The sequence below is a fragment of the Pristiophorus japonicus genome, chromosome 22, assembly GCF_044704955.1.
Source record: "Pristiophorus japonicus isolate sPriJap1 chromosome 22, sPriJap1.hap1, whole genome shotgun sequence".
Classification (NCBI taxonomy): domain Eukaryota; kingdom Metazoa; phylum Chordata; class Chondrichthyes; family Pristiophoridae; genus Pristiophorus; species Pristiophorus japonicus.
This window is the reverse complement of record NC_091998.1, coordinates 63,730,486-63,752,510: the sequence shown is the minus strand read 5'-3', so window position 1 is coordinate 63,752,510 and position 22,025 is coordinate 63,730,486. Positions and strand designations below refer to the sequence as shown.

At 48.7% G+C, this 22,025-nt stretch overlaps 1 protein-coding gene across 1 annotated transcript in view; it reads left to right on the top strand.

The window, feature by feature from the left end:
• The window catches only part of LOC139235108 (STE20-like serine/threonine-protein kinase), an 84,505-nt gene that overhangs the window by 47,513 nt on the left and 14,967 nt on the right, over positions 1-22,025 (top strand). The window contains exons 6-15 of the mRNA XM_070866277.1: positions 1,227-1,421; positions 2,197-2,278; positions 4,279-4,389; positions 5,004-6,989; positions 8,493-8,714; positions 8,832-8,858; positions 10,203-10,333; positions 11,725-11,848; positions 17,819-17,995; positions 19,773-19,902. Coding sequence (XP_070722378.1) covers positions 1,227-1,421; positions 2,197-2,278; positions 4,279-4,389; positions 5,004-6,989; positions 8,493-8,714; positions 8,832-8,858; positions 10,203-10,333; positions 11,725-11,848; positions 17,819-17,995; positions 19,773-19,902 — 3,185 coding nt within the window. The remainder of the gene's footprint in view (positions 1-1,226; positions 1,422-2,196; positions 2,279-4,278; positions 4,390-5,003; positions 6,990-8,492; positions 8,715-8,831; positions 8,859-10,202; positions 10,334-11,724; positions 11,849-17,818; positions 17,996-19,772; positions 19,903-22,025) is intronic.

Genomic DNA, 22,025 nt, shown 5'->3' with positions numbered 1-22,025 from the left:
GGACCTCCTGAGGTTGTAAATGCAAGTCTATATTATAGACCTCCGCTCGAGCTAATTTTCAGCTGGCCAGCAGAAGTAAGCAACATCGTCTCCATGGTTTTTTCCCCCCCCTCCTCTGTTGGGCCTCTCCTTGCAGCAATGAGCTTAAAACCAGCATGCCAGCAGGTAAGGGAGGCCAAGCTCTTTTTGACGGTCCAAGCATTTCCGGGTCCTGTGAGAACTCCAGCTAGTCAAACTCCAATATACCACTGTCGTAATATTTATTACTCCCCATTGGGGAGTTTGGTAATGTATTTGCTTCATGGGTTCTTTGCTTAAGAATTCACAGCAACACATTGCTATTGAGAACTGGTTGCTTTATTAGCAAAGGTTTAACAATCACACGACGCATTATCAGTTCATCCACCAGGCTCACAACCACCTGCCTCATCGTGGATCCCCCGAACTCAACTGGCTAGGATTTTATTGAGTCTTGTGAACATCACATGACTGGCTAAGCCACTCACAACTCAACAGCTCTACAACTATTTTAAAATGAAACGATAAAGTCGAGTTACAGGGACACTAGAACCCACAAATTAACAATAAAACTTTAGACTTAGCGGATCAAATTAAAATTTGGTTGTCGGGGGTGATGATGCACTCCAGTCCCTCTGGCGCCCACCTCTCATGGAAGTCCGCGAGGGACACCCTGGCTCGGATGTAACCGCGGAAGAGAGGCAGGCAGTCGGGCTGAACGACCCCCTCGACCGCCCGCTGCCTGGACCGGCTGATGGCCCCCTTGGCCCTGCCCAGGAGCAGTCCTACGAGGAGGCCTTCCGACCTGCCCGCTCCCCTCCGCACAGGGTGCCCAAAGATCAGGAGCGTGGGACTGAAGTGCAGCCAGAAATCGAGGAGCAGCCCCTTCAAATAATGGAAATGGGGTCTGCAACCTCGCACACTGCACATACACATGCAACATGTACTCCTCAACAGCTCTCCAAACCTGTGAGCATGTTCACAGGTGCATACATTACAGATTTATACTTCCCAATCCTAAATCCAGATTAGGATTAGATTATAGGAATTTTCTGTTTATTGCATTTTTTTTAGTTACCTGGTTGTGATTGTCCAAGGTTTATAACGGTGGTGCAGTGACAAAGAATACTGAGGATTTTTTATGTTTTTGATTGAACAGGCGAACATTGTCAGCACGCTGTACTCTCAATTGTCCTTCTCTCATTTAGGATGGCCCCCGAGGTTGTGCAATGTGAAACGATGAAAGATGCACCGTACGACCACAAGGCAGACGTCTGGTCTCTTGGGATCACGCTTATCGAGCTGGCCGAGACGGAACCGCCACACCACGAACTCAACCCAATGAGAGTCCTCCTGAAGATCACAAAGGCTCCGCCTCCAACTCTGGTCCTGCCCTCCCGATGGTAACTGGCAAACTGCTATTTCCATTTCACTGGAACAAGCCTGGGGAGCTGGGCTGTGAGAAACATAGAAACATAGAAAATAGGAGCAGTAGTAGGCCATTCGGCCCTTCGAGCCTGCACCGCCATTCAATATGATCATGGCTGATCCTCTATCTCAACACCATATTCCCGCTTTTTCCCCATACCCCTTGATGCCTTTTGTTTCTAGAAATCTATCTATCTCCCTCTTAAATATATTCAGTGACTTGGCCTCCACAGCCTTCTGTGGTAGAGAATTCCACAGGTTCACCACCCTCTGAGCGAAAACATTTCTCCTCATCTCGGTCCTAAATTTCCTACCCCGTATCCTGAGACTGTGACCCCTTGTTCTAGACTTCCCAGCCCCGGGGGAAACATCCTCCCCGCATCCAGTCTGTCCAACCCCGTCAGAATTTATTACGTTTCAATGAGATCCCCTCTCATTCTTCTAAACTCTAGTGAATACAGGCCCAGTCGACCCAATCTCTCCTCATACGACAGTCCTGCCGTCCCAGGAATCAGTCTGGTGAACCTTCGCTGCACTCCCTCTGTGGCAGGTAGTGTCATGGTTCCTCCCACCCTGGGAAGGGGAAAGAAGTTGAGTATATACCGCGAAACCGAAAAGGTTCTTTGGAGAGAGGAGGGCTAATTTAAACTTTGGCTACTGATGCAAACAGGGTGATAGCAATTCCGCTTGAGGTCAATTTCTCACTTTCTGTATTAGTAAATAAAAACTTCTCAATAATTGAATTTACAGGTCAGCGGATTTTAAAGACTTCTTAAGGAAGGCGTTGGAAAAGAATGTTGACGTTCGATGGTGCGTAAAGCAGCTTCTCCAGGTGATCATTATTTTACTCCAAATTTCTCCTTTCCTCTCCTGGAGGGCTGACTCTCCTTGGGGGTCCGGTTGCATGGGCACCTCTTGCCCTCCGGTTCCTCACCCGTGTGCGAGCAGGGCACAGGTTGTTCCACCATGGGGGGCATCACAGTTGGATGTTGTCAGTGGATGGTGGGCCTGCCTGATGGGTTAGTGAATAGTGATTAGGAACAGGTGCACCGGGCCCCATCCTAATCAGCACTGCATAGACATTGTAGGGGTTCGTTTTCAACTGTGTTGTCTGGCTGGTACCCTGGTGAAGCCGATTGCCGATCCGGTACAGCACCCCACCTGGCACAGACCCCACCCCTCCCCGAACATGCCCTCGCCCCCCCCCTCCCCATCCCCCCAACCTGGCACAGCACCCCAGCAGCCCCCAGCCCCAGGAGGCATTTTAAGTATGTTAATGAGGCTGGCAGCCTCTGAATTACAGTGGGCTGCCAGGTTTCCCAGACCTTGGGAAACCCGGCAGCAGAAGCAAAGTGATGAGAGTTTGGGGGTGAAGGTAAATCCCTTCACAACACTGCTTGTGGGCCAGGAGAAGCAGGAGAGCTCCCCCTCCCCCCACTCCCCCCCTCAGCCTCCCAAATTCCCACCATCAGACCCCCTGCCCCTATACAAAGACCCTTGGGGTCGGGGATCAATCGCCCCCAACCCCCCTCCCCCCTACTGTCGGGATCAGACCCCATCCCTGAGGTCGATGATTGGACAACGCTCCCCCACATCCCCCCAAGTCAGGGATCGGACCCCCCCCCTCCCTCCCCCCGGAGGTTTGGGATCAAACCCTGACTGGGATCAGTCCCACTCCCCGGGGTCGAGGATTGGATAACCCGCCGCCAGGTCTGGGATCGGACCGACCTGGTCCTGCGGCCCAACTGGAAATCCGACTGACTACTGGGTGGAGAAGCTGTCGGGGCCAACAGACTCACTGCACAACATGCAGGGACACCCAGACTTCCGGGTTTTCCGTAAAAAACTCCGCTCCCACCCAGCCTATGTAACACACCCTCATAAATATCTAGGACAAATGAGAGACAAAGAGAAATGGAAAGGGGGCAGAGATGGAGTCTGAAACAGAAAGGAACAGAGAGAGAAAAAGACATCCCTGCACATGAGTAGAAAGGGATACGTATACACCACTTAGCTTAATAACTGTTGGACTTTGGAAACAGACGTTCAGGGTAGCATTGAGCAAATATAACTGTGCTAACATTTGGGCTAATAATTGCTCGGGTTCAAATCATTCTCACAAGAAGTCCCAGGTGTGGGGGTGCGGGGGGGCAGGGGTGCTGGGGTTCAAGGGTGCGGGGGTCCTGGGGGTCCTGAGTGCAGGGGTCCCAGGGATGGGGGTCCCAGGGGTGGGTGTCCCGATGATCCCGGGCAGGGAGGTCCTGGGTGCAGGAGGTCGCGTGAGTGGGGGTCCCAGGTGTGGGGGTCCTGGGGTCCCGGGTGCAGGGGTGCGGGGGTCCCGGGTGCGGGGGTCCCGGGTGTAGGGGTCCTGGGGGTCCCGGGTGCGGTGTTCCTGGGCGTGGGTGTCCCAGTGGGTGGGGGTCCCAGGTGTTCCAGTGGGCAGGGGTCCCGGTTGTCCCAGGGTGCAGGGGTCCTGGGGGTCCCGGATGCGGGGGGTCTGGGTGCGGGGGTCACGGGTGCTGGAGGTCCCATGGCTGTGCAGCTTACTGAGAAAGGCACACATGCCAATAACAGTCAAGGAATCAATGAAGAGCAGTGAGATGTTTTTGTTATAAGAACATAAGAAACAGGAGCAGGAGTCGGCCATTTGGCCCCTCAAGCCTGCTCCGCCATTCAATAAGATCACGGTTGATCTTCGACCTCAACTCCACTTCCCTCTCCGCTCCCCATAACCCTTGACTCCCTTATCGTTCAAAAATCTATCTTCTCCTGCCGATTATTATTTATTGTGCCTCAGTCTTCTGTTTGATTAACACCTGTTCTTTCTCTCAGCACCCATTCGTCGCTTGTGTTGCAAGCAACAAGCCAATCCGAGAGCTGATTGCTGAAGCGAAGGCCGAGGTTATGGAGGAGTTTGAAGAAGGGAAGGAGGACGAACAGGAGGTACTGTCAATGAGTGGCCATTGTTAAATAGAGTTACCATCACAGCTTTCAACTGGAAAATCATTTGTTTTTTACTTTCTTTCTTCTGAGGCCTCATGCTACCAACAACCAAGGAAGCTCGAAGGAGACCAAGTGTGAAGCTTGCTTGATACCTGGATGCTAAGAGGTGTGCAAGAGTGGCTCGTTGTAGGATCTGGTCTCTCCTTTCCTTTCTCGCTGAGGGGATGTACCAGACCTCCGCTCTGAGCCTTACCCTGAGACCATGGCTGTGAACAGGAGCTCAGCACGAGGGCAAAACGCAGCCACAAACCTGCAGCTCCAACACAGCTAAAAGCCATCCACTTTATTTGGTTCAATATAGAAATATAGTTAAACTGCAACTCACGCAATGAATTCAATTGCTGTGTTTATTCTCCTCAAAAAAGCAGAAACTATTGAAGCTTGAAAAGTTTGACATCCAGGAACAATGGGAGATTTCCTATAAGTGACTAAATAGGGTTCTGATAAACAGCACCGACCAAAGTGATTAGTTTGTCGTCAAATTCTGATGGATGTTCTGTGCATTTCCAGCCATTTTGATTCCTAGTTATGTATTGTTTTTATTTTTCTGCTAGGCTCTCGCATACCATCAGTGTTCCGTTAGTATACTCAACGTGGAGGAAGAACGGCCAGGGAAACTCACCAAGGTTTCACTGGAGGAAGAGCCAAAACGTCCTGGGCTTGTTGACAATGGCCAAGCTGCTAACTCCACCTTGAGCAGCACTGAAGAAGACCAAGCCAACACTACTGAACCAATGGAGTATTTGACCAATAGCGAGGAGGTGGGCGTCGTTCTGGACACATGTGAAAGTAAAGTATCTGAAAATGAGCAATTGACAGTGGTTGATGGCAGCCTCACTGAGGTCAGTGCCGAGGAGATACATTTAGAAACCTCAGCCACAAGATTGAATCTCATGGCCAATATAAATCAAGGAAGACAAATCACAGATGACGAGCTTCTGACAAGTTCACAAGGATCAACAGAATTACACCTGAAGAAAAACGATGTTATCATAAGTGAAGAGGAACAAAAATATGATAAACCCAATGATATCACCAAAGAATCTGAGCCTGCGGACGACAGAGTCCTGGAACCTGGTTTCAAAGAGCTGACCGACTCAGCATGTGTAGATTGCAACTGCACTGCGCCCAAAGTAACACTGGAGGATGAAGAGTCAGGAGTGAGCAGTAAGAGGTTAAGGACAGAATGCACTGATGCGTCAACTTCGGGAGATGAGGATCTAGCAGAAACTGAGAAAGCTGTGCCCTTATTCGAAAGAACAGAAAGCGAGGTGTCCGGGATGTTGGCAAAGCCATTAACGGAAAGCGTGGAATCAATTGCAGAGCATGTGGAAATGGGAGATTCTGCAATACCGGAAACAAATATTACCACTCCAGAGGGAAGCTCATCAGAAACAGAAACCGACACGGAGTCAACAGAGGGAGAGATTGGCGCTCATTCCCTTGGACCTGGGGAAGCTGAGACAACTGCAGCGACAGATGAGAGCATCTGTGATGTGAAATGGGAAAGCCTTTCAGATGTAGAAATGATGGAGATTACCCAAGACTTCAAAGAAAATGAACAGGATCTAAAGGAAGACAAGTTAATTTCTCAACCTCAGGCAAGTAATAATGATTGTCTGCATCACAAGGATGCTGTACAGCTATACGACAATATTATAATGACTGATACAGACTCTGAACTACTAGTTTCTATGAGTCTGGAGCCTGTAACTGATGAGGTGGGAGGGACCAAGGGAGAAGGATCTGAGTTAGAGACTGCAAGTGACAAAATGGCCAACTCCGTAGCGGATGAGTTAGAAAGCTTGGCTGGGGAACCTGCTTTAGAGGTAAAGCACTTGGGAGTTGGCAGTGAAGATTCAGTTAAATCCATGCAGTATGAAGAGACAGAAAATCACTCGATAAAGTTTCCTGAACTGATAAACACACAGGCTTCGATCGAGAGGTCAGGAGTTGCACACATAGATGAGGAAACCATCATGACTGAAGAAACTAAACAATTAGAGTGCGAAGAATCCGTAACACCACAAGCGGCAGGGAATATAACAAATGTAGACACTACCCAAGCAGCCAGCAAGGAAAATACAGAGCAGAAACTTGACGATTTAGTTGAAGTAAAGGAAGACATGTCAGAATGCAGTGATGACATTGCCTGTATTGTAAATGAACTGATAGACCTGGTCGTGGCAAATGTAGGAGAACTTGAGGTGAATAACTCTAACGAGACTGAGCAAGAAGTCACACCATGCCTGCTGAAAGTAGGAAGTTCCCTCAGCGGAGAAGGTTTTGTTCAGGTTGAAGAGGCCAACAGTTCTGATGAAGGGCTGAAGCCTCCACATGAATCTGCAGAGAAAGTACAGGAAGAAGCACTTGTAAACGGTGCTGTGGGCAAGGAGAAGGCAGAACCACGCGACACCCAGAGCGAACAAGAGGAGCACGCACACACAGGAAAGACGGATGGTAATAACGTCTCCCAAACGCCTGTCGAAGATACTTCACGTAACCAGGAAAATGAAACATCTTTAAATGATCAGAATAAGGTAAAGTTTACAAATTAATGAAAAAAATAAGGCAAAGCGTTTCGTGAAGGAAGCAGCTAAATGCCACCGGTGATAGAATCATAGAGATTTACAGCGTGGAAGGAGGCCATTCGGCCCATCGTGTCCGTGCCAGCTGACAAACAGCTACCCAGCCTAATCCCACTTTCCCGCTCTCGGTCCGTAGCCCTGTGGGTTACCGCACTTCAAGTGCACATCCAAGTATTTTTTAAATGTGGTGAGGGTTTCTGCCTCTACCACCCTTTCAGGCCGTGAGTTCCAGACCCCCACCACCCTCTGGGTGAAAACATTTGTCCTAGATTGTTTGAGGAAAAAAATACTTGCTTTTATATTGCGCCTTTCACGCCTCGATACATCCCAAAGCACTTTACAGTTAATGATGTACACTTTGAAGTGTAGTCATTGTTGTAATGTAGGAAACACAGCACTCAATTTGGGCACGACAAGCTCCCACAAACAGCAATGATATTGGTTGAGGGATAAATATTGGCCAGGACATCAGGGAGACCTGCCCTGCTCCTCTTCAAATAGTGCCATGAGATGTTTTGTATCCACCCGCGAGGGGAGACAGGGCCTCGCTTTACTGACTCATCCAAAGACAGTACTCTGGAGTATCAGCCTAGATTTTTGTTTTGTGTTCAAGTCCCTAGAGTGGGACTTGAACCCACAACCTTATGACTCAGAGGCGAGAGTGCTGCCCACTGAGCCACAGCTGACACAGTTGGTGATCCCTTTCACATCCCTAGCCCCCAATGACTGCCTCAATCTTTACTCCCTCTGCCGCCTCTCTTTTAGCAATATTACTATGGTCAGTGCTACTCTGGTATCTTCTTTTGTTCATTCTAAGTTGCACATTTGCCATTCTCCATGTTCTTTTCCTCTCTGCAAGCTCACTGGGTCAAAATCAAGACTCGTTGCAAGATCTCCCTTTCTAACTCTTCACTCGGGAGCCACCTATCGCCCTCAATCTTCCCTTTCTCCTACCCTCTCTCTGTTCATTTCCACCATGGCAGTGCCCTGAACGATCGACCTTAACTTTTCACCTCAATTTATCAATGGTAAGAAAAGTTAGAGAGCAACCTTTGCAGAACCCTGCAGCAAGTCACCCCCCCCCCCCCCCCCGGCCTAGGTGTACACCAAGGGAACTAACCAGTGTGAAAGGGAGGAAAGCTTGTGCAACGTATTTGCTTCCTGGGTTCTTTGCTTAAGAATTCATAGCGACACATTGCTATTAAGAACTAGTTGGTTTATTAGAAAAAGGTTTAACAATCACACTACACGTTGCCAGTTCATCCACCAGGCTCACAACCACCTGCCCCATCGTGGATCCCCCGAACCCAACTGGCTGGGGTTTTATTGAGTCTTGTGAACATCGCGTGACTGGCTAAGCCACTCCCAAATCAACAGCTCGACCAACCAGTGAGCATCCTCACAGGGGCATACATTACAGCTTGCAAAAGAAATCCTTTGCTTTTATTTTTTAAGATTATGGAAGCAGACGTTTCCAAGGAAACCATAAGACTGGAATCAAACGGTCCAACCACAATGGAGGGAGAGACGCGCCATCCTTCTGCTGTAAGGACCCCTTTGGTTGAACGTTCACCGGAGGGTGAGACTGGGGAGAGGAGAGTTTCCTACCTGTATGGCACTGAAGAACTTGAGCCAGACAGATCCCTCCCTTGCCCGCGAGATGTGTTTTATAGACAGGTGACTCAATTTAACAAATGTATCCTTTTTTAATTTTTGAGATCTTGCGCTGCATTTTTTCCGCTATCTGTGCCACAATCTGAATGGCTGTCCATTTGTTCTTTGTCTTCTTTCCAGAGGCAGTTTGAAGATTTTGACGAAGAAGTAAGTAATCGTTCCTGATTTATTCTGGTGCTTCATTCTTACCGTTGCATAGAACATTTGCAGAACGCCAACGACATTGCTCAGCTTCAGTGATATCGAACATGACCAGTTGCAGCCCAGGACTCAGTGCTCCATTTGGACATGTCAGGTTTATTCACCCAGTGCAGTGGTGTCTTTAAGTCCAGCAGCGATGAATAAAACTGTAATAGGGATTACTTTCCAGCATATGCCTTCTCACTCTCAGCTCCAAACTCCTCTCCTCTAAGAAAGACTTGCATTTATATAGCGCCTTTCACGACCACTGGACGTCTAAAAGTGCTTTACAACCAATGAAGTACTTTTGGAGTGTAGTCACTGTTGTAATGTGGGAAAAAATCGGCAGCCAATTTACGCACAGCAAGCTCCCACACACAGCAATGTGATAATGACCAGATAATCTGTTTTGTTTGTGATGTTGATTGAGGGATAAATATTGGCCAGGACACCGGGGATAACTCCCCTGCTCTTCTTCGAAATAGTGCCATGGGATCTTCTACGTCCACCTGAGAGAGCGGACGGGACCTCGGTTTATCATCTCATTTGAAAGACGGCACCTCCGACAGTGCAGCACTCCTTCAGTTTCCCTGCCTTTTATTCTTACAGTCTGGGAGTTGTTCCTGATTGAAGGCAATTAAGGCCATAAACCTATATCACCTTGCCTTGGACATTCTGATATTTTATATAACTTCTTAAAGTTGCAGCCCTATTGTACAGAGCTCTCAAAAATCCTAAGGCTCAAATATCGTCCCTCTCTCACTCTGTTACAATATAAGAGTATTTGATGCATATTACAGTAAAGGGCTTATAGAAAGTCACATGAGAAAAGAGTGCAACCCAATCGCACCAACCCTCACATCCCGAGAGGAGCATGTAATGTATTCACCTGTGAGGATGCTCACAGGTTTGTAGAGCTATTGAGTTGGGAGTGGCTTAGCCAGTCACGCGCTGTTCACAAGATTCAATAAAACCCCAGCCAGTTGGGATCCACGATGAGGTATGCAGTTGTGAGCCTGGTGGACGAACTGGTAATGCGTAGTGCGATTGTTAAACCTTCGCTAATAAACCAACTAGTTCTTAATAGCAATGTGTTGCTATGAATTCTTAAGCAAAGAACCCATGAGGCAAATACATTACAGAGCAAGAGACAAGGGAGTGGACTAAGTGGCCCACAAGAGGGAGGGGGAGGGGGGGTGGGGGTGAGACTAATTAACTGTTGTAATAATTTGGAAAATTATCACTTGATACTAGTATAACAGGGCAAGTGAGCGTGCCATAGGGTTTATAAAGATACTACCTGTGTTCCAGGATAGACCCGCACAGAGGAAGACATTAAAGAAAACCCGGAAGTTCGTGGTGGATGGAGTGGAAGTGAGTGTCACAACGTCAAAGGTTGTCAGTGAGGATGACAAGAAGGGCCAGGACATGCGATCGGCCAGGTGAGAGCGCACGGCAGTCCCAATTCCTGCTCTCTCATCGTCAGGTCAGCCTCCCCGTCCTCCATCCAATGGCTGAGAATCATCGGATCCTACGGCCATTCGGCCCATTGCTCCTGTCCTATCCGGCGACTGACACCAGAAAGTGGCTGTGTGAGGGCAGGATTGGGCTCAGTTATGAAGCTTCCCATGATCAGTAGCCCACCACCACTCACTCTCTAGGCCCGTGTGTGAAGCGTGGCTACTTGGTGAGGTACTGGGTGGCTCCTGGTGTCCAGGGAATCAGTAAGACTCGGGACCCAAGAGAAAAGATAGACATAATCTTAAAATTAGAGCTAGGCCATTTAGGAAAAATTAAATGAAAGACTTTGCATTTATATAGCACCTTTCACGACCAACGGATGTCCCAAAGTATTCTTTGAGGTGTAGTCACTGTTGTAATGTAGCAAACATAGTGGCCAATTTGCGCATAGCAAGGTTCCACAGATAGCAATGTGATAATCTGTTTTAGCGATGTTGATTGAGGGATAAATATTGGGAAGGAAGGCTAAATATTGGCCTGCTTTTCTTCGAAATAGTGCCGTGGGATCTTTTACGTCCACCTGAGGGAGCAGACAGGGCCTCGGTTTAACACGTCTCATCTGAAAGACGGCACCTCCGAAAGTGCTGTGCTCCCTCAGTACTGCCCCTCTGACAGTGCAGTGCTCCTTCAGTACTGCCCCTCCGACAATGCAGCACTCCTTCAATACTGCCCCTCCGACAGTGCAGCACTCCTTCAATACTGCACTGGAATATCAATCTAGACTTTTGTGCTCAAGTCTCTGGAGTGGGATTTGAATCCACAAACTTCCGATGCAGGTGAGAGTGCTGCCCACTGAGCCACGGCTGACACCAGGAAGCACTTTTTTTTTACAGAAAGGAGAGTGGACCTCTGTAACTCTTTCCCCCAATAGGCTGTGGATGCTGGGACACAATTGAAGCTTTCAAGGCAGGGACTGATAGATTTTATTAGGTAAGGGTACGACGGGATATGGAGCAAACGCAGGTAAACGGAGTTGAGGTACAGATCAGCCATGATCTAATTGAATGGTGCAGCAGGCTTGAGGGATTGAATGGTCTTCTCCTGTTCCTGTATGCCATTGTGTATATTACCGATGTAGGGGTGTTAGTTTTTGAGTTTATTTAGATTTTGCGGAATATTCGTCAGTAAGGCAAACGTCAGAACTCAAGCCAGGATCCCAGTCTTTACCTGCCACCAATTGGTTTGGAACTTGCCAAAAGATGGTGAGCCTCTACACAAGGCCCCCGCCCCAACCCCTGTCTACCCCAAGCACAGTTTTGGTGTGTGATGTGTAGCCGTGCGAGCCTGGTGTGAACCGAATGATTTCCTACAGGCGTCAGGAACTGCGGGAACTCCGGCTGCTACAGAAGGAGGAGCAGCGATTGCAAACACAGCTCGACCTCAAGCTACAGCATCAGCGCGAGCAAATGTTCCGGCAAATCCAACAGGAAATGATGGTAAGGATGGCAATGTGCCAAAGGGGCTGAAGAGATAACTTGTATTTATATAGCGCCTTTAATGTCGTAAAACGTAGCAAGGCACTTCCCGGCAGTGTTGTAAGACAAAACAGATAAATTTGACACCGAGCCGCCTAAGAAGAAATTAGGGCAGGTGACCAAAAGCTTGGTCAAAGAGGGAGGTTTTAAGGAGCGTCTTAAAGGAGGAAAGAGAGGCGGAGAGGTTTAGGGAGGGAGTTCCAGAGCTTGGGGCCCAGGCAACAGAAGGCACGGCCACCGATGGTTGAGTGATTATAATCAGGGATGCTCAAGAGGGCAGAATTTGAGGAGCGCAGACATCTAGGGAGGGCGGGGCGGGGGGGGGGGGCGTTGTGGGGCTGGAGGAGATTACAGAGATAGGGAGGGACCAGGCCATGGAAAATTTGTAAACAAGGATGAGAATTTTGAAATCGAGGCTGATTTTATGAAATAATAAAACAAGAAGGATGGAGTTTACCAATCCCAGCACACGATGTCCCCTCTGTACTGTGCGGGGAGATGTGGGGCAGACACCAGGACTTCCTTCCTGTGGACCATGGCCACAACTGATGTAACCGGGGAGACAATGGGTTCTGTTCGATTCTAAAACATGGAACAGCAGCAGGACCAGAGTGTCTGAGGATAGAGCAGGTCGTTCCTTCTCACAGTGGGAAACGCAACCTGTCAGCTCAAATTTAATTCACAGCATTGACGTTTGCTTAATGGAAGGATTTTTGGATGAAAGATTATAATATTCCTTATTCCCGACTGTCAATGATGTATTACTGGAGTAGATGAAATTGCAATTAGGATTAAAATGTTCCTTGATAAAGATTTCGGATCAGTGTTGCTGGCAGTTCTGCACTAATCGAGAAGGAGGATGATCCAAGCCAGGCCTGGTCCAGATTTAATTTCATAGTAGGACTTCAGACTGGTTTCAGGAACATTTCCTGCTCCCAGTCTCCGAGACACTGGCTCCTCACACTTGGATCCCAATTGTTATTCGCTGTCCCTGTTTATACTCCTCTATCCCCCGCTGCTGGTGTTCTCTCACCACTTGACAGGTTGCTGTTTGCGAGGAGATTTGCCTCTGGAGGTTTAGCGGGATGTCTGCTCAGTCCTGACCATTTCCTGGATGGCTCGTTGTCTGCAAGGTGCTGGGGAGACATCCAGACACTGGAGACGGTGTGGGTAAGGGGCAAAGGCTGATGCTGGTGTCAAAGGATTGAGGTGTGAGTACACTGGGGAAACATGGGCTGCACAGACTGAAAAGGAGAAGCTGGAAGGAGCTCAGAAAAAGGTGGTTATGCGGGTGGAAAAGTGGAACTTCGAAACATCACTTTAAGTCAAATTGTGAGAGAAGGATTCTGGGACATGGGGTAACACTGAGTGAAGATAAACTTAGGACTGATTTCAGGAATTCTTCTCCTCCCAGACAGTGAGCAACACTTGGAGCGGACTCCAGGTGGAGCTGGGGGTGACACTCACTGCCAAGGACAACCTCCTCCCACTGTTCCTGGGCTGTATTCTCCATCAGATTTTTGTCCTCAGGACCATGAGACAGGGTGGTCCTGTGTTGTATTTCACACAGTAAGAACAAGCCGAAGAGTGTGTGAATGCGAGGCTTCAATGTGAGAGGAACCAGCTTCCTCAGACACTGTTGTGGTCTAGAAAGTTTCACAACTAAATGCTGCGTGGCCTATGTCACTGCTGCAGTGATTTCACCGCCAGATTCCCCGCCCCGCCCCCGCCCCCGCCCAAGGCGGGATCCCAATATCGGGCAGTAACTTCCGCCACATATTGGATTTGGGAAACCCAGAGAAAACTCTGCCGGGATCACGGCCGGGTCACTCTGGATGGCTAAGAACCAAGGGATGAAATCCAGCCCCCGGGTCAGATGTTTGTCTTTTCCATATTCGGGAGTAAAGTAACGCCTACACAGAGTAAAACAGGTTTAGCAAGATCCGAATGGAGCAACGGAACTCGTCCAATGTTCCCTCCGTTCATTGTTCTCTCTCCGCACCGCCCAGGCCCTATAAGGGTTGATCCGCCCTCAGGGCCTTTCCCTGCCGCTGGGTCACTGCACTTGTGGCAGGCGAGGCTCCCTGGCGCCGTCTGCTGGTAAGGACTCAACCGCCCCTCGAGCCCTTTCCCTACCGGTGGGTCTCTGTACCTGCCTCGGGTGGGCGTGGCTCTCCGCCGCCCTCTCCTGGCCGGCTGTATATTGTACGATTGCTGGTTGAGAGCCTTTCTTTTAGTCTGCGCAACACATCCTCCCAACCCGACTGCCGCCGACTCAATGCCCATTTTATTGTATTGTTTGGATTGCCGGAAAGCACACACTGGTTCGTTCTGAGCTTTATGGATTCACTGAACATTGGACTCGGTTCTCGTGAATTAATTGGGCACGTTTCATCAGGACATGTAATTGACCAATAAAACTGGAGCTGACGGTTTTTTAACTCCCAGGCGGGGTTCCAGTGTCAACTCATTCTTTCGCCCTGGCAGCTGAAGGGCGTGCGCTCGTTTTACAGGACAGTCGAATATTCAGCACAACCCCGCGAGCTGGAGCTGGCACCATCCAAAGGGGAAATATTCTCCACCTCTGCATCCTTCCCATCACGCTCCCGTTTGTGGTCAGGGCTCTCATCGCTCCGACGGTCAATCAGCTGTTTATTCTCTCCCAGCAAGGCAGATAATCTGCCCTGTGGGATATTAAAGCGATGCCTCACATCCCTCGCTCTTGTTTTTACCATTACCGCAACCTCTTTCGGAGCCACCACATCCTGACTTCTCTCCAGCACAGACCGAGTCCGGCCTGACACGGTGAACTCTGCAGGGAGCAGTTGAGGGCCCGTTAGTTCAGAACAGTCACTGAGCTATTTACAGGTGAACACGTTGTGAATCACAGTTGGATTCCTTTCCTGTGCTGCACAGTGGACTGCGATGATCAGCGGTTCAGTACCACTAATGGATTCAGTACAGCCCAACCCCGATCAGTGTAAATGGATCGAACCACCTAGATACACGTGGCAGACTGACCAGGAGGGTCTGATCAATAAAATAGAGGGATTGCTGCAGCTAAACCCACCTGATCTTTACAAATGCACCAAACCAGGGGACTGGCCAGGATGGACTGCTCATTACAACAACAACTACTACTACCACGATCATTTATATAGCGCCCTTGCCTTAGTAAATCACCCCAAGTCGCTTCACACGAGCATAATTAGACAAAACAATATACTAAGCCAAAGGAGACATGAGTACAAGTTACCAGAAGTGTGGTCAGAGATAGGTTCTAAGAATGGTCTTAAAGGAGGAGTGAAATGGAGAGGTTTAGGAAGGAAATTACAGAGATTGGGGCCCAGACAAGTAAAGGTACAGCCGCCAATGATGAGGTGGAGGATGCACAAGAGCCCAGAGAATCAGCAATGCAGAGTTCATACAATCATATCAATTTACAGCACGGAAGGAGGCCATTCGGCCCATCGTGTCCATGCTGGCTGATAAAGAGCTATCCAACCTAGTCCCACTTTCCAGCTCTTGGTAGGCCTGTAGGTTATGACACTTCAAGTGCATTTCCATGTATTTTTTTAATGTGGTGAGAGTTTCTGCCTCCACCACCGTTTCATGCAGTGAGTTCCAGACCCCCACCACCATCGGAGTGAAATAATTTGCCCTCAAATCCCTGCTAAACCTCCCTTGCTATCTTCCTGCAGTCTGAAGCTTTCTTCTTCTTTATAACTGCACGGCCAATATTTTTATCACCTGAAATCTTAATGATACTCCCGACATTCAAGTCTAAATCATTGATATATACCACAAAAAGCAAGGGGCCTAGTTCTGGGAGGATCATAGGACTCGAGGACTTTTCATGGATAGGGCATGGGTGACCATATGGAGGGATTTGAACACGAAAATGAGAATTTTAAAATCGAGACGTTGCTGGACAGAGAGCCAATGCAGTTTAACAAGCAAGGGGTGATGTGTGAAAGGGACTTGGTGCGAGTTAGGGAATGTGCAGCAGAGTTTGGGTGAGTTTAAGTTTATGGAGGGAGCAAGATGGGAATTGGGACAGGACAGCATTGGATCGGTCCCGCAGGAATTGGCAAAAGCCTGGAGGGTTTTAGCGGCAGAAGGGGTGGAGCATGTCGAGGGAGTTGTGCTGTACCTGCCCTGGGAGTGTTTGATGGGACAGTGTAGAGGGAGCTTTACTCTGTATCTACCCCGTGCTGTACCTGCCCTGGGAGTGTTTGATGGGACAGTGTAGAGGGAGCTTTACTCTGTATCTAACCCCGTGCTGTACCTGCCCTGGGAGTGTTTGATGGGACAGTGTAGAGGGAGCTTTACTCTGTATCTACCCCGTGCTGTACCTGCCCTGGGAGTGTTTGATGGGACAGTGTAGAGGGAGCTTTACTCTGTATCTAACCCCGTGTTGTACCTGCCCTGGGAGTGTTTGATGGGACAGTGTAGAGGGAGCTTTATTCTGTATCTAACCCCGTGCTGTACCTGCCCTGGGAGTGTTTGATGGGACAGTGTAGAGGGAGCTTTACTCTGTATCTACCCCGTGCTGTACCTGCCCTGGGAGTGTTTGATGGGACAGTGTAGAGGGAGCTTTACTCTGTATCTAACCCCGTGCTATACCTGCCCTGGGAGTGTTTGATGGGACAGTGTAGAGGGAGCTTTACTCTGTATCTAACACCGTGCTGTACCTGCCCTGGGAGTGTTTGATAGGACAATGTAGGGGGAGCTTTACTCTGTATCTAACCCCATGATGTATCTGCCCTGGAAGTGTTTGATAGGACAGTGTAGAGGGAGCTTTACTCTGTATCTAACCCCGTGCTGTACCTGCCCTGGGAGTGTTTGATGGGACAGTGTAGAGGGAGCTTTACTCTGTATCTAACCCCGTGCTGTACCTGCCCTGGGAGTGTTTGGTGGGACAGTGTAGAGGGAGCTTTACTCGAGGAGGTTGTAGAGATAGAGAGGGACGAGGCCATGGAGGGTTTGGAACACAAGGATAAAAATGTTAAATCCCCGGCTCAATGCCATTTATCTGATCGCAACCGTGCCACAATTGGGCCTCAATGGCCTGTCCGAGGGAGGTGGGGAGGTCAGCAAGCGTAGACACTCCGATCATTATCCAGTCACCTCAGCCAGAAAGTGCATGTGAGGTTGCCGGGGTGGGACAGGATGATGCTCTGCATCGATACCCATATAGCCTACTAACTTTCACTGATTAGGCTCGTGAGTGAAAATGAATCCTTGGATGAGCTACTCAAGGGCAGTTAGCATTTATGGGACCATCCCTCAGAATGACTCGAGACTTGCAGGAGACATCAGAGGAATGATAGTACAGTAGGTACATAAGAACTTAAGAAATAGGAGCAGGAGTCAGCCATTTTGCCCCTCGAGCCTGCTCCGCCATTTAATAAGATCATGGCTGATCTGATCATGGATTCAGCTCTACTTCCCTGCCCGCTCCCCATAACATTTTACTCCTTTGTCACTCAAAGATCTGTCTATCTCTGCCTTAAATATATTGTGACCCAACCTCCACAGCACTCAGCAGAGAATTCCACAGATTTACAACCCTCCTGAGAGAAGAAATTTCTCCTCATCTCAGTTTTAAATGGGCGACCCCTTATTCTAAAACTATGCCCCCTATTTCTAGATTCCCCTATGAGCGGAAACATCCTCTCTGCATCTACCCTGTCAGACCCCTCAGAATCTTATATGTTTCAATAAGATCACCTCTCATTCTTCTAAACTCCAATGACTATAGGCCCAACCTGCTCAACCTTTCTTCATAAGACAACCCCCACAGCTCAAGAATCAACCTCGTTAATCATCTCCAATGCAAGTATATCCTTCCTTAAATAAGGAGACATTAGCACATGGACCTGTTCAAGTAATCTCTGTAATTTATCTGTGTCATTTCTACCTGATTAGAACAAGAAAGGTTACTATGACCAGGAGATTGAGAACCTGGAGCGAAACTGCAGACAGACTATTGATCGACTTGATCAGGACTACGCAAACCGGCTGCGTGACGAAGCCAAACGTCTGAAAGCACAACAAGACAAAGATTTATCAAAACAACGCCCGTCATTGAAGGACAAAAAGCAAGTAAGTAAAATTGTGAATTTTAGCAGTGAGTGTCAGCATCAAACACTCCCAGGACAGCTACAGCACGAGTTAGGTACAGAGTAAAGCTCCCTCTGCACTGTCCCATCCAACACTCGCAGGGCAGGTACAGCACGGTGTTAGATACAGAGTAAAGCTCCCTCTACACTGTTCCATTAAACACTCCCAGGGCAGGTACAGCACGGGGTTAGATACAGAGTAATGCTCCCTCTACACTGTTCCATTAAACACTCCCAGGGCAGGTACAGCACGGGGTTAGATACAGAGTAAAGCTCCCTCTACACTGTCCCATCAAACACTCCCAGGGCAGGTACAGGGGGTTAGATACAGAGTAAAGCTCCCTCTACACTGTCCCATCAAACACTCCCAGGGCAGGTACAGGGGCTTAGATACAGAGTAAAGCTCCCTCTGCACTGTCCCATCAAACACTCCCAGGGCAGGTACAGGGGCTTAGATACAGAGTAAAGCTTCCTCTACACTGTCCCATCAAACACTCCCAGGGCAGGTACAGCACGGGGTTAGATACAGAGTAAAGCTCCCTTGACACTGTCCCATCAAACACTCCCAGCGCAGGTACAGGGGCTTAGATACAGAGTAATGCTCCCTCTACATTGTCCTATCAAACACTCCCAGGTTAGCTACAGCGCAGTGTTGCTATATAGCTTTCTACATTCTTACTGTACAGTTCGTTAACGCTCTCTGGTCCAACCTCCCGAGATCCACCCAACTTATTCAGAAATTGCTGCCTGCATCATATCCTGCACTAAATCCCACTCACCCAGCACCATATTTTTCACTAACATGCACTGGCTCCCTGGCATCCAACATATAAAATTCAAATTCCTTGTTTACAAATTCCTCCATGTTCTCACCCTGCCCTACTCTGTAACATCCTACAGTCCGACATGCTCACACATCCTTCGTGCTCTTCCAATTCACTACCTCCTGGGCATTCCTTCCCCTAACCCCACCTTTCAGCTCTAGAATTCCCTCGAGAAACCTTTCCGCCTATCCCCGCTTTCAAAAACCTTCTCAGAATCTGTCTGTGACCTTATTGTTCGTGGTCCATTATTACTTGTCCGGTAACTCTTCCAGATGAACCATAGAATGGAGCCCATCACAGAAGGAGGCCATTCAGCCCATCGTGCCTATGCTGGCTCTCTGAAAGAACAATCCAATCAGTCCCACTGCCCTACACTTTCCCCATAGACCTGCAAATGTTTCATCTTCAAGTAGTTATCCAATTCCTTTTTGAAAGTTATTACTGATTCTCCATCAGTAAACAGATTTTATTTGGCAATTTCACAGCTCAGTGTTTTTCCATTGTCACCAACAGGACATAAAGTGTGAACTTTAGATCAGCCATGATCTTATTGAATGGCGGAGCAGGCTCAAGGGGCCAAATGGCCTACTCCGGCTCATAGAAACATAGAAAATAGGAGCAGTAGTAGGCCATTCAGCCCTTCAAGCCTGCACCGCCATTCAATATGATCATGGCTGATCCTCTATTCTCCCATATTCCCGCTTTCTCCCCATACCCCTTGATGTCTTTTGTGTCTAGAAATCTATCTATCTCCTTCTTAAATATATTCAGCTCCTATTTCTTATGTTCTTTCTAATGTCGAATTCTGTGCACTTTTTGTCTTACCATTTCCCTGCATTACACCAGTGACTACACCTCATTAATTGTAAATCACTCTGGGATATCCTGAGGTTGTGAAAGGCTCTGTATAAATGAAAATTCTTTCTTTCTTACCAGGAGCGAGAATTCATCCAGAAACAACAGCAAGAACTGAATGAGCATCTGCAGAAGATTGTTCAGGAGCGGAAGACAAGAATATCGTCCACGGACTTTAAGCGGCTGATGAAGGGCCAGCAGCTGAAGAGAGGTGAGGCGTCACGCACAAGTATATTCAGACCACACACCGAAATCCACAGTGCACGGTCAACCTCCGCTGTGTTTGTCTCTCTACACAAATATCGATGAACAACAAAACTGGCACTGAAGACATTGCTGGTTTCCGAGGGCAGTGTTTGAATGCTGTTGGGTGAGCGTTGTACGGTTGAGGTTTAGGACATGAGGCTCAGCTTTTAGTGTCAATGCCCTCCCTTCTAATCGGGGGCAAATTGGCACACATTGGTGGTCATATTTGGGATCCTGGTATCCCAAGGGTAGTCTCGATAGCGTCAACTGGACCTCATCATTGCTTTTGCTTTGATTCCAGTGGGATCCATGAGAAGAAAAGGGAATCTTCTACTGATAGATACACCGTAAAATCTTGCTGTCAAACAGTTTTTATAGTTTTCCGCGTGCCCAACACGAGACTCCCAAAGCAAGCGCTCTACTCCGAGCTCCGCCATGGCAGGCGAGTCCCAGGTGGGCAGAGGAAACATTACAAGGACACCCTCAAAGCCTCTTTGAAAAAGTGCAACATCCCCACCGACATCTGGGAATCCCTGGCTCAAGACCGCTCAAAGTGGAGGAGAGGCAAGTGGGACTTCGAGTCCCTGCGCCGGGAGCACGTGAAAGCAAACAGCGGAAGGAGCGCACGACTATCCAGGCACCCCACCCACCCGTCCCTCCAACCACCGCCTGCCCCACCTGTGACAGAGACTGTAGGTCCCACATTGGACTCATCAGTCACCTGAGAACTCACTGTAGTGTGGAAGCAAACCATCCTCGACTCCGAGCGACTGCCTAAGAAAGAAGGTAGTTTTTAAAACATTGATCAGCAGCTTATAAGTTGGTGAGATCTTTAATTGCTCCCTTCCCCGCCTTATGAATTGTTATCAAATTTCCAGTCAGACTCAAAGATCCTCTGAGACCATCAGTAAAACCTTGAAGAGTAAGCAACTGTTTCACTTTTTGAAAACCTTACATCTTCTAAACTGTGATGACTCATTTGCCCCTAGTTTACCCCTGTCCTCTCCTGGGTGATCTCATAGGTTGTAATGTATTTGCTTCATGGGTTGTTTGCTTAAGAATTCACAGCAACACATTGCTATTAAGAACTAGTTGGTTTATTAGCAAAAGGTTTAACAATCACACTACACATTACCAGTTTATCCACCAGGCTCACAACCACCTGCCTCATCATGGATCCCCTGAACCCAACTGGCTGGGGTTTTATTGAGTCTTGTGAACATTACGTGACTGGCTAAGCCACTCCCAACTCAACAGCTCTACAACTATTTTTAGTTGAACATTAATACAGTGCCCCCTTATTAAAGGGGCACTAAACCGACAAATAAATAAATTAAACTTTAGACATTAAGTGGTTCAAATTAAAATTTGGTTGCCGGGGGTGATGATGCACTCCAGTCCCTCCGGTGCCCACCTCTCGCAGAAGGCCGCGAGCGTACCGGTGGACACCGCGTGCTCCATCTCCATGGATACCCTGGCTCGGATGTAACCGCAGAAGAGAGGCAGGCAGTCGGGCTGAACGACTCCCCTCGACCGCCCGCTGCCTGCACCGGCTGATGGCCACCTTGGCCAGACCCAGGAGCAGTCTTACGAGGAGGCCCTCCGACCTGCCCACTCCCCTCCGCACAGGGTGCCCAAAGATCAGGAGCGTGGGACTGAAATGCAGCCAGAATTTGAGGAGCAGTCCCTTCAAATAATGGAGTAGCTGCAACCTCACACAATGTACATAGACATGGCACACGGACTCCTCCAGACCGCAGAAATTACAGGCGGCCTGGGAATCTGTGAACCGACTCAAAAACCGATTGCACGGGACTGCCACGTGCAACACCCTCCAGGCCAAATCCCCAATAAATAGAGGGAGGACTCCCGCGTAGAGAGCACTCCATCGGGGACCCCCGCCTCCTCCGGACGCCAAGATGGTACACCATTCAACAGCTCTACAAACCCATGAGCATACTCGCAGGTACATACATTACACAGGTCGCAGCCGCTCTTAAGTACATCACGCAAGTGGCCATTCATCATGTGTAGGGCTGGACGGTGAACCTCAAACAAGGAGGCATCGCAGGTGAACCCGATCCCATC